The sequence below is a fragment of the Etheostoma spectabile genome, chromosome 23 (assembly GCF_008692095.1).
Source record: "Etheostoma spectabile isolate EspeVRDwgs_2016 chromosome 23, UIUC_Espe_1.0, whole genome shotgun sequence".
NCBI lineage: Eukaryota > Metazoa > Chordata > Actinopteri > Perciformes > Percidae > Etheostoma > Etheostoma spectabile.
The window spans coordinates 12,644,905-12,657,851 of NC_045755.1; the positions used below are offsets into that span (position 1 = coordinate 12,644,905).

At 39.4% G+C, this 12,947-nt stretch overlaps 1 protein-coding gene across 3 annotated transcripts in view; it reads left to right on the forward strand.

Moving 5' to 3' along the window:
• Positions 1-614: 614 nt before the first annotated feature.
• The window catches only part of col7a1l (collagen type VII alpha 1-like), a 61,515-nt gene continuing 49,182 nt past the window's right edge, over positions 615-12,947 (forward strand). For all 3 annotated transcript variants that reach the window (XM_032505353.1, XM_032505355.1, XM_032505354.1), the window contains exons 1-5: positions 615-877; positions 5,640-5,840; positions 9,431-9,611; positions 9,915-10,074; positions 11,988-12,081. In XM_032505353.1, coding sequence (XP_032361244.1) covers positions 5,765-5,840; positions 9,431-9,611; positions 9,915-10,074; positions 11,988-12,081 — 511 coding nt within the window. In that variant the 5' untranslated portion in view covers positions 615-877; positions 5,640-5,764. The remainder of the gene's footprint in view (positions 878-5,639; positions 5,841-9,430; positions 9,612-9,914; positions 10,075-11,987; positions 12,082-12,947) is intronic.

Here is a 12,947-nt window from a genome sequence, read left to right on the forward strand (position 1 = left end):
GGAGCTGTTTGCTCTATAAGCTATTTTAATTGGGTATATGTGTGTGAGTATACAAACCTTGACTACAGAGGTATGTAGTTAATACAAGAACACATGCTCCTTGGCTGCGTTTTGGTGCTTTTATCATCTGGTATTTTGCGTATATGACATTAAGTAATGTACATCTTGTGTAAAGATGAATGGGGATGTTGTGTAAATGTAGTGTGCAAATGTGGTTTAATAAATCACCACATGTTTTGTTGCACTGTGAAACAGACAGTATAAACAAACACTATTTGCAGAGGTTGTTTAAGTATGTCGAGGCAGTTATTGGTGGATTTTTACATTCGTTACTCAAGCCGGATTCAACTTACAGTATGTGGGTGATGGCAGACTTAACCTCCAAGTCCTTAACATCGTTTCACTTAACTGCTTATTCTGTTACCCTGCGGTGAAAGCTTAGCTGTCTGTGTGTCGATGTCTCCATGCACTACACACATGCACTGTTGAACAGTAGTAGGTCAAACTCATCAGTAACCCCCCACCTCTCCCTTTCTGTCTCTCTCTCTCTCTTTTTATGAACCAACAGGTTGCAGCAGCTTCACCCCCACCCCTCTTCCCAAACTTTTCTGCGCTACAGCAGAGCTCAGGAAAGAAAGTCTCTGTCATCCATTCACTTTTTACACACATTCAAACACACCCACCTCTTCTTTCACTCAGACACACAAACACACAGATACGCACATTGATTCTCATGTACCATTCTGTCGATTGTCTCAATATCAATTCCAGACTTTTTTGTCCCCTGACTTGGATAACACCTTTTTCTTTTTCCCCTGACGACCATCAAGAGGTCACCTGGATTGGGAGGATAATAAGGATTCACTTGTCTGCATTGGTAAGTGAGATTGTGTGGGCCCATTTTAGGGCCATAGTCAAAACGCATTACTTTAACTGCACTTTAATATGGAGCTTTACTGGGTAGTTTAGAATTCTTAACTGCCCAGACACTCTTTTTACAGCCTAAGTATCTGGATTAAGGCCAACACTTTTGGTTCTGAGCCTTTACTGCTGCTTCTTACAGTACAATTTCCCCTTAAACAGCATTTCTGTCTAATATTAGTGCATGCTGTTTGCCCATTTTATTGTTGTCTCACTTCCTTAATGGGATAAGGTACAGTAATTGCTGTTAATGTGCCATTCCACTCATTCTAAGAACATGCGCTTACAAATACACACTTTGCCCATGCAGAGCAGATGTCCTGAATGCATGCATGTGTGTGTTTGTCTTTGGCATGAGCACTCTGCTTCTCTGCAGGAGTTAATGCAACATTTTTACACCTCCAAACTCAATAGGCACATAAAAACAAGATATGCATGTCAGCTCTAGTACATTCATCAGAACCACAAAATTATCAATTTCATTATTATGAGTAACACTTACATGGAATTTGAATTGGTCGTTGGTGTATACGTAAACATGAATAATAAGATCCTACCAAGTTGTTTTTATGTGAGGAGATGAATCTATGTGAAATGAATACGGGATGTTTTCCTACCATGCATAGACTTGTTTGAGTTGGCTGACTGCAAATGCAAAGTGACATTAAGACAGTATGCTGTTTGTGCTCTTATTTGCTTGTGTGTGTTTTTACCTGTAGATCTGGATTTCATTGCACCAAAGACATCAAATATCATGCATTGTAGTTCTGAGCTGTGTGTGCTTTTTCACTGTTACCAGTTCCCTTATGGGGATAATTCATCCTGTGAAGTGTTGAGGTGAAAAATGCCATTAGCTGATGTGCAGTTAGACTTGCAGGGCATGTGATGTGTGATTGAGTGTGTGTGTGTGTGTGTGTGTGTGTGTTTGTTGTGTGTAGAGAGAGGAGAGGAGAGAGAGAAAGAGAGTGGTGGTGTGTGTGTGTGTTGTGTGTGTGAGAGAGAGAGAGAGAAGAGAGAGAGAGAGGATAAGAGAGTGTGTGTGTGTGTGTGTGTGTGTGTGTGTGTGTGTGTGTGTGTGTGTGTGTCAGTGCGATAAAAGGAGATAGGAAACAGAAAGAGTATCAGGGCCAGAGACAAACTTTATTTTGTAATATTATTTAATCCTCTCAGGGCCGTGATAAACTAAAGGTCTAAGACACACAATACAGAGATTTCTCCTTGGCGAGGCTGGACAAAGGGCTTGTGATTTTTTTTGTGTAAGTTCATTGGGAGCATTTTGTCTGAGTATTTGACTCAGGATGATGATCACAGACATTGCAGGAATTTCTTGAGGCATTGCTGGAATGATCTGGGAGTTGTAGCATGCCTATATATATATTGCAATGTCTTTTTATCAGTTGGGAAGTCCTTCACTTTGGTCCATTCTATTTGCAAAAGACATTGCACATAGTACCCTAGCACCACCATCATACCAAATATTTGCCCTTTAGGTTGATGACCAAATTCCTGCAAAACTAACTGAATTCTAACTCCCAACATCCTGTTGTTTAGTGTTAATTAGTAAATGTTAGCATGCTTCAGGCTGAGGTACTATGGTGAACCTGGTCAAAATTATACCTGCAAAATATCAGCATGTTAGCCTCCTGATGTTAGCATTTACCTCAAAACACTGCTGTGCCTCAGAGCTGCTAGCATGGCTAGATTCGTAGTCTTACTGTAAGTTCTGTAGGGGTGGTCATGTTTTAAGTTCATTGAATTGTTTCAAAATATTTTTTGAGGAACTGTGAAACACATTTATGTCAAGCAAAATCCAAGGTTCTTTTATGTTCTTATTTATTTTTGCATGTTCCTGCTTACCTCAGGAAACATCTGCCACCTTTGGCCTATGATGAGAGCAAAAGAAAAAGCTTTCACAAATTGTTTCATCAAGTTGAAGCTGCGTTATCCTGCTTTAGGATAGACAATAACTCTGTATCCGCTGTCATTCATCAAAACACACATTTGTCCTTTCTGCACATTAGTTATAAGAAAATACATGCAGAGACAGATCTGCGTTGGTATGCAAGGGGGAGAGTAGTTTTTTTTGGGCCATGTGACTTAGAGTTCAGCCAGCTTTCTCGATTCAGCCTGAAGCCATTCTGGTTTTGTCATACCAGGTGGTGAAATCACACTGAGGAATTTTATGGAATTCAGATTCAGTTTTTTTAATAGTTTTATCACATTCATTTATAGTTGCTCTCATAAGGAAACATTGGTGATGATGTATTGGTAGACAGCTTGATGGATCAAAAGCCACAAGAAATCTTTCATATTTTCATCTCATGTATAGAAGTTGAGTGGATGCAGATTTCGCTTTGATGTTAGGCTTATGGATTTGCAAAACCCCATGCCCATACAGTGCATACACATGCACAGACACTTAGGCACACATGCACACCTAGTGCAGATGTGTGGGAGTCAGTAAGCTAATGTAAAACATAGCAGCACGAACCATTTCCCAGATCGCAGTTAATGTGTTGAACGTGTTGCTCTCTGATGGAGGTTTATACATTTTAAATAGGATAATATGTTACTGCTGCATGATTTCTTTGCCAGTGCATAATCACTTAACTGAATGTTGTTGCAGCATTTTGTAAAGACACATTCCTGCGGTCCTTAGTACACATTTTGGAAAAGGTTTTTAACACCCGACACGTAAGCTGAATTCAAGGTGGAACATTGAGCTGCACAAATGTCGTAAAGATACTACAATACCTTACTTATTGCAGTATTCTTCCATAGTGGAATTTTAGATAACAAGCTAAAGCAGCTGCAATGTTTCAAAGGGACTGATTTCCTCCGCTCTGTGTATTATGCCAAGTCTAAAGCCGTACCCTTGAAGAAAATCTCTTTCATGCTAACCTGAAGGTTCCACTGTCTGTCAAGGAAGACAAACAGCAGGTATTTCTGTATCCCAGAGTTTTACTGCCTGGACCTCCATTTACTCTGGGACAGCCAATATTCTCTCTTCATCTCGATTGCTGGGAAGAACAACTGTGCATTCACCAGTGAGACTCCTCTTTCTTGCCCTTTACCCGTCATTTCTTTGAAACACTGCCAAAGACATTTATCAAGTATTGGTAAAAAGAAACCATAGTGTGGGTGTCTTGCGCCTTATATGTAGTTTAGAAAAAAAACATGCTTTAGACATGATGTATAAGCAAACACCACTACATTTTGGATTGCAAAAAGTTCACAAGGTGCCTTTCTTCCACAAATTTGCAACGGTGTGTCACCAGGTTGTGGTTCTACAATGAAACACACACATATACACAAAATATAATAGAGGGCAGGTGGAAACTATAATTAGACACACTCGGTGTCCGTCATTGCAGATTTGCCATGGGACTCAAAGATTTTGACCAAGTGCACGCACACACACGCACACACACACACACACACACACACACACACACACACACACATCGGAAGTGCTTAGCCATGCTGCCTTGGCCTTAGCTCTGTAGATAATCAACTCTGCAGTGTGAGTTCCATGGCATTACAAGCCCTCAGGGAGTTTAGATAATCCTCAGTCTGGGACAGGTGCACACTGTCCAGAGGTTTGGTTGACCATCTTTTGCACCTGTAGAATCATACAAGAGCTTCCTTGAAACTGTCATGCCACTTGAATTTACTGATTCTGTGTTGGAATGTGCATCTCTTCCTTTCAAGCTACTTGAACCTAAGGTTTTTCCAGTAAATGCTGATTTGTCTTCAGTCCAAATAGCATATTCATCCAGCAGCACAAAGTTTTACTAAAATGTAGCATAAATTAAAGCATAGCAGCCCTTTTGAACGGTCATGTTCAAGTCTTGATGCTTTCGGCTCTTCAGTAATGTATGATGAGACACTTTATCTTTCTTCCTCATAAAATACATTTACATATTTACAGCTTTAGCTTTTCACATGTATTAACACATCAAATGTTTGTCTGTTGGGAAGCAAGCCCAGCAGTTATTTACTTTTGGGCCTTTTGATTTTAGAGAATTAAGTAACTAAAAATACATCAACACCAATTTGTAAAGGAAACATGGTCTTAATAGCAGACATATAATTAATTAGAATTTTATGTTAGTTTAAAGATTTTTTTCCAATAAAAACTCTATTATACATATTCATTATCGTTTGGTCATGTTTTACGCTTAGCCTATCCCACCAAGAAAATGCCAGTAAACACCTAGAGGATTGGATAGCTATGCCTTTGTTTGTATGGAGAAAATGCAGGTACCTTCAGCGGTAACTCATTTCTGTCTAAGAGATGTCAAAGGATTTATTTTTCATTTATGAGCTGGATCAACAGTGGCAAGGTCAACCAGCAGGTTGCCATGTGATACAGTCATAACTAATTATTGGGGTAATGCCTTTAATGTTTAGACTTCCCAATAACTGCTTTGAATAGCTGTGTTCATATTGGACATTGTTTAAAGGGACTGTACACATAATGATGGGAGCGAGTACAACATCATACTAACCTAATGTACATTGGCCTAGATTTTTACCAATAAATGAAAAACAAAATTTGATTCATTTTTGATTGTGAAGATAATTCCATGTAATTACAGATAATAATTGATGCAGACAGCCAAGTGTCATTTAAGTTTTATTGACATAACATGTACATTGTATTATGATTATGTTTTATCTTTGGGTGCCTCTAATGACTTTTTTTCTCTCTCTAGTCATCCGTCGACTTTCAGATAAGAGGAAAGAAGAGTTGGAATTGATGATTGTGGAGTGGAATTCAAGACAGGGATTTGTGAAGAGAAGAACTGGGAGGAAGAGCAGGTGATCGAAGAGGAAGAATATGGGCCGCTTTTCTTTGTGGATCTTTCTACTGTCCCTTTCTCTTACCCGTCAAAGCATCACAGCACAAGCTGAAGGTAATGGTTGCCTATTGTTCACCCAATGAACAAAAACATACATACAATTCATTAGTTTGCCTAATGTTTCTACTTATTGTTTTCATCCACCCATATAGCACCATCTATCTTTTTCTTGACTTTTTCTACTCTCTAACTTATTCAGTCATTCATTTATACAAGATTTCAGTCAGTGACTCAATACCTCAGTCACCTTTTGTTCTGTTTTTCAACCATTCCCTGTTTAACAAGTGTTAAATACCGCCTTATGGCACCATCAGTTGCTTAATTCTGAGTCAACACAATATGTTTGATTGTTGACAATGTGCACAGCTCTATGAATGATATGACTTGGATGCTCCGGCCAAAGAAAGGGCAGGATCTCAATGAACGCAGTCTGTGCGAGTGCTCCATCATTAAATCTCCACACATGGATTGGTACACAGGGCCAGACACTGACCCAGCTCCACTTCTACTCCAGACTGTTTCTAGCTGGGGAATTTAAACATCTGTTAGCCTCATGTACAGTACAGCACTCTGTCTTTCAGCCTGTCAAGCCCATCCCCTCGATACAGATCATTGACCTCAGGTGCTATTGGATGTCGCCATAGGTCAATCAGCCAATCAAAAGTTAGATTTTTTATCCACCAGAAATGTGGTTGGCAGAAAGTGATTGGTAAATTTGTTGGGCAGAATTATGATATAAATAGTCCAAGGTCATATTTGAAGTTACTGCTCCCTTGTAAGTGTTATCATTGATTATGATTGCCAGTGTTAATTTGCATCTCGTCATATCACATCATAAGACTGTCTGTAGCAACCCTGACGGGCCTAGTGTTTCATATTACACACAAGAAGGGGTTGATTTCAAATTGTTAAGCAGACTGGTACCGTACAGCTTCATCAATTTATGTGTTTATATCAACAATGGATCAAATGCCTGTGTGCAATCATGTGAGGAACCCTCAGAGAAATATCATTCAACTCGACAACTCTATGGGGCTTTTTAGCCTCTTTCGGGTAAGTGATTTGTTTTTTAAAGCCCTCAAATTGACTGTCAAGTGGCCATAAACACAACTGCAAATGAATATTCCATGTCTGCTGGATGTGTAAATATACTGTAATAGGCATTTAACATGTAGGCAATAAAAACTTGATTACTTTATTTGGGGCCAGCGGAATTAAACTGTAAACACCACACTGATCTAGTACCTTAAAAACGTTATTTACTTAACTTATTTACACATCCAGCAGACATGGAGCAGCGCCAGCATTCACTTGAGTCATGTTTCTGTCCAACCAACAAACGTAAGCCCAATATTCACTCTTATCCACGTGTTGGTCTCCACTAACTCCTAAGTAAAATATCTGACTTTAGCGTTCTTATTCTGCTGTTTGGTGCAGGTAAGGTAGCCCAGAAAGATGCAGGAACGCTCAGTAGAGCCGAGGTGGGGTCTTCAGAGTCAGTCAACATGCTATTTTATGTATTATAGAGAAAAATAATGCAAGACACACAAAGCTACCAATCTGCAAAAGATTCTGAGCCAACTAAAATGATCTTTTTACGTAAGAGTCATATGGAATTTGTTTAACTGAAATCAGATCAAACAACCTATTTTTTTTTAAAACATTACATAATGCATGACTCTAATAATAAAGTATATGTGATGAAGTGATGAAACCGTAGTGTAGACGCAAAGATATTTAGAAAAAAAGCATAGAAACAGCAACCAGTGCAAAATCGGTCCCTCTCGTTGACCCAGGTGTCAGCTAATTGTCAGCCGGCTGGTTTTTAAATGCTGTGTGGTTCTCCCAATAGTCTTTCAACTGCATAATGGACTGCATTTAATTCAAATTATAAGCACACCATTATGAGCAGAGTAGTAGACCGACTTGCTTGTTTACATCCACTGACTGACGGGGCAGGTACTGTACATCACTGCAAACAGATCCTTGGGGAATGACTGTGTATTTGTCACATTTCATTTAATATTTATGTCCTAGACTTTGTAGCTTCTTTGTTAATTACTGCAATTACTTGTTTTCTTCTTTTGAGATGAACTTTTTCAACCATATGTGGGCAAAAAATCTAAAAGCTGGCAGCTTTTTTTTTTGTCTTTTCTCTTGATTTTGTTTACACGGATTGCAGTAGTGCATCATTATTTCTTAGGCGTTTTCTTTCCTGGCAGAATCTTCTGCAGCATATGCTACATCTACAGCCTTACTCAACGGTGTCTAAGAGGTGTACACAACCTTTGACATATCAGCATAGATAACCTTCAAGAAAATCATTCCTAATCCCTCAGCATGTGTTGTCTCCTTATCATTAGCATGTGGTTCTCACTTGCCATCCCAGACAGACAAATGTCTAGATAATATATCATGCTTTCCACCTCAGTCTGTGTCTGTCTTACAGAGACCGGCCTCCAGAGGCTTCCTTAAATAAAGTCTCCACTATGTTTTTTGTGCTTTTACAACAATCTATGGAGTAGAACATGTATCACACAAATGGAATAGCAACATGTGTATGCAAGTGTTGTTGGCTGCCTACATTAGGCTCAATTTAGGATGGAGAGGATGAACATTGCTGTATCCTGTTACTTTGCATCATTGAATCCACCATTGATAATTATATGACACTAAAGCTTCCATGCAACCAGAGATAGTAGTTCAGTACCAGAGAAGGCTCCAAAATGTTATTCCCAATGATAATAATATATATTTAAAAAAAAATCTTTGGTGTGTGGCCAGAGACGTACAGGTGTGTGAGAGAGAACATAATGTTAGGTCGCCATGGGCTGGAGACATATGTCTCCCCCAGTGAATCCTGGGATTGCAGCCAAAGAAAGAAGGGCAAGATAATAGAGGCGGGAAAGCTCTATAATGAAATAGAGGACAGCAGAGAAGTTGAGTTATCACTTACAGAACAATCAGTGGTGCCTATCTCTTATTCACGAGCCTAATCAATGCTGTCGTCACTGTGGTTTATGCATATGTGATGCCAGAATATTGACTTGAGAGAGGGTTTGCACACGCAGCAGATTTCTGTGTGGAGTGTGTGCGTTTGTTAGTACAGTACTGTAAATCTATGAGGGAATGTGTGCAGTCGACTTGCAAGAGCTTATGTATGTGTGAGCGTGCATGTAGTCAGTGCATCAGGTTACCTTTTTTGTACGTCTGGCTTTTTAACTCCTTATTAAAACACATCTGAATCCTGTCAAACGCAACGATCCTTATATTAAATCCTTGCTTGAGCGAGGGGACTGACCCTGATTTTGGTTGTGTTTACCTTATTATTCTAAGCGTTCCTCATCGCTGTACTAAAGTTTTATTGCTGGAGTGCTAAGAATATTGATAGTCTCTTTGGCTCACTTGTGTCTCATTAAAAATTCATGGGGATTTTGTGTGGTGCTCTGGCCGCATAACAGAAGCAACTTAAAGGAAGAACTATCATCACGATGGAACAAGACTGCTACCTGGTGGTCAGTATAGGAAGAAAACATAGTCATATGGCTTAATTACCAGCCATACTCTTAAACCTTAAAAAAGATTTACTTTGGATACTTTGGATTAATCATGTATTTCACACAAATTTATTCTTTTTCCCTCAGTGTGCAGGACGGTGGGGCAGGCAGACATTGTGTTTCTGGTGGATGAGTCATGGAGTGTGGGCCCGACCAGCTTCTCCAATGTCAAAGACTTCATCTCAACCATTGTATCCTCCTTCCAGGACAGAGGGTTGGGAACTGAGGGGGTCCGCTTTGGAGTTACTGTCTTTGGGGATTTCCCAAGGTAAAACTCAAATACAAACACAGGGACAACATATCAAAAAGTAAAAAACAGCACAGACCTAAATTTCTTATCACCATCAAGCTAGACTCATTTGACTTTATGACAGGTGATTGATACATCCCAAAAACTAACCATGTTTCAAACAAAATGATTTATTGACTTATTTTTTGTATTATACAGAGCTTTTCATGTTTAGAGTCTGTGGAACTATAATCAGAGAAACCAAACAAGATATACACGTATACTGATGTTTGTATTCCATTATAATACAGTTTTTGTTTCCTGGTAATCCTTTCCTTGCAGGATGCGGATTGCTTTGACAGACTACAGCTCACTGGAGGATTTACTCAGAGCCGTCAGAGACCTCCCCTATGAGGGTGGATCCAGGAGGATTGGTGATGCCCTCCAGTTTCTGGTTGACCCTGTGTTTAGCCCTGTCATCAGGCGAGACCATGCCCCAAAGGTACAATGCTTCAACCAGGGAAATGTGAAAACCCGTCCAGGGTGCCATATGACTCAATATCATTATCGCAATATCATGATGAATATAATATCTATGGGTGCAAGATATATCGACTCAAAATCGTTATCGCAATAAATCAAAAGGGTTGCAATAAGTTTGCAATATTTTGTTTATTTTGTGCAGTGCTTCGTCCCGTCCATTGGTTGTGTGGCTTAGTTGCGTTGGATTTAGATTTGCTTGTAGCGTACCACGTGTGTGCATATTTTGACAGACAGTGTAAGTTAAGTAACTGATAGATACAACAAAAACAACAAAACTTTATTTATTTTATACTGTACAACCAGTAAAACATGTCCTGTTCTGTAGACGTGGTCATTATTTATTCATTCATTCATTATTGTTGAACCAGTCCAATATGACAGTCAGTTTAAATAAACCTTGTGTTGTAAGACAACGTGTTTCTTACAACATGAATTTCAAATATGTTTAAAAATATCAAAAATAATATAGATACTGCAACAGTCATAATCAATATCGCAATATCACATTTTGTTAATATCGTGCAACCCTACCCTGTACCCTTGAAACAGTCCCACTAACTGACTACACTTACTGTAGGTAATGTCAAGCAAGAGCAAAGGTAAAAACTGCAGGGCTTAAATCATGTTAAATGTATGACAACGTGTGGACACAAGCAACAGGGACAGGATTGATTCAAAGACTTCTATTTCCAGCTGGCGACTTACAAGCATATGCTGTATGCTCTGGCCCTGTGTGAAAGGAAATGACTAGTTACAAGTCTGTATGTGTCATCCGAAGAACATTGTGGAAAAAAACAACAAAACAAATTCCACACCACTGTGAATCAGATTAAACGGTTTTGCTGTATGCCTGTAATACAAACAGAGTGATATGATGGAAAGTAACAGATTTTGCTTTGCTTTAGTTTGTTGTTTTGCCCTGTGGAAGAAGAAAAAGAAAAGGTGGATACAATACATGTTTACCTCTGCCATTGATTTGACATGCTCAATCGGCTGAATGGCTGTTGATAAGGGACGACTAGTCCCAACAGTGCCATACACACTACAGAAAGTCCATCCAAAAATACTCATGATAAAGATTAACCTGCTTTGTCACAGGGTCCTTAATAATTATGTATCAAATATGTACTGGTCTTAACTTTGGCCTCTTAACCCAATCACAATACTCAGCAACTTAACTAAACTTGTCTCATAAGTGTCTCGTCAAATATCCAAATGCTCCTCCAACAGCTCTCCATTTCTGTCAGCTAAATTTCTCTGACAGTCTTAATGTTGTAGTGTAGCCTCAGTATGCCACACAGCTGGTTAGCATTCCAATCAGCTCTCTATGTCTGAGTGTGCGTGCAAATCATCTTGCAGAAGCACACTTGACGTGGGAAGGCAGGGTATTGAGGATTAGGCTGATCTATTGAATTGCACAGCCAGAGCACATGCAGAAAAGCAGCTACATTCTCATATCAATGCTTTCTAGCCGCCTTTTTTATTGACTGAGGGATGAACTGTGAATAAACTGAGTAAATTTTACTTAATGGTCAAATTATCACTCTCTGTTGTAAGCCAGCATCATTGAATTTCACTTTGTCTTTGGGTTTGATTTATTTAATGTATTTAATTACGCACTAAATCATTCATTTAAACCATGTCAAAAGTCCATGGGGGCTTTTTGAGCATAACTGTTGGCACGGATGTTATTTTTACACAAATAAAATGTTATTTGGAGGGTGGATAAACCTCCATTGGTGAAACGCGTAGATTTAGCAAAACCCAAACCATTTTCACACATTTAAAGGTAGATCATTGCGTTAGTAAGATTTTGTTTTATGTTTAATAGCATTGCATTGTAGTGATTCATTCTGTTTCAATCCTGTACAGATTGCTGTAATGATCACAAACGGACGTTCAGACGACCAGGTCGATGCCGCAGCTAGAGCTGTAGCTGATAATGGGATTTCTCTCTTTGCAGTAGGTGAGTGTGAAAGTTAGTATTGTAAATTCCTTCAACATCTCCACTGCAGCGGTCCCTCACATTTTATCCGAGCTCTGCCAGCTTATCTACAGTGTTTGCAGTCAGAAATGCATGTCCTGTACATTTGAATTCATTGGATTCAGTGTGGGTATTTCTGAGTGTGCGTGAGATTCTTCTTTCTGAGTGCACTCATGCACTGTATATGCGGAAAAAATAAATATGTATTCATTAATACACAGCGCTGTTTCTCCACAAGTATACTTACACATATCTTACCCTCTTTCTCCTACACACATACACACACACACACACACACACACACACACAAGCCCACAACTTAATCCCCTTAGCTGTGAGCGGTGCAATAATTACTGCTCATTAGCCGATGGTGTGCTAATCGCACCCATTTTTCATTAGCCGATTCTGTGTCCCCCAACTGCACCTCTGACAATGAGGCTTGCTCTTCTTGTTCATCACTCCTGCAGAGAACCTGTACAGCCAATATTGCATTGATTGCACAAATGTACAGATACTGTATATGCAGCATGTTCTGTTCATACAAACAACTTGCAAGAAAACAAATGCACGAGCACCTGGATAGCTCAGTTGGTAGAGCGGGCGCCCATATATCGAGGTTTACTCCTCGACGTAGTGGGCCCTGGGTTTGATTCCAGCCTGTAGCCCTTTGCTGCATGTCATTGCCCCCTCTCTCCCCTTTCATGTCTTCAGCTGTCCTGTCAATAAAGGTCTTAAAATGCCCCAAAATAATCTTTAAAAAATAATAATAAAAAAATAAATGCACATTAATCTTACTCAGGTGTAGATTCCAGGGGCAGATTTGAGGTGCAATTGTGAATCAACTCTCC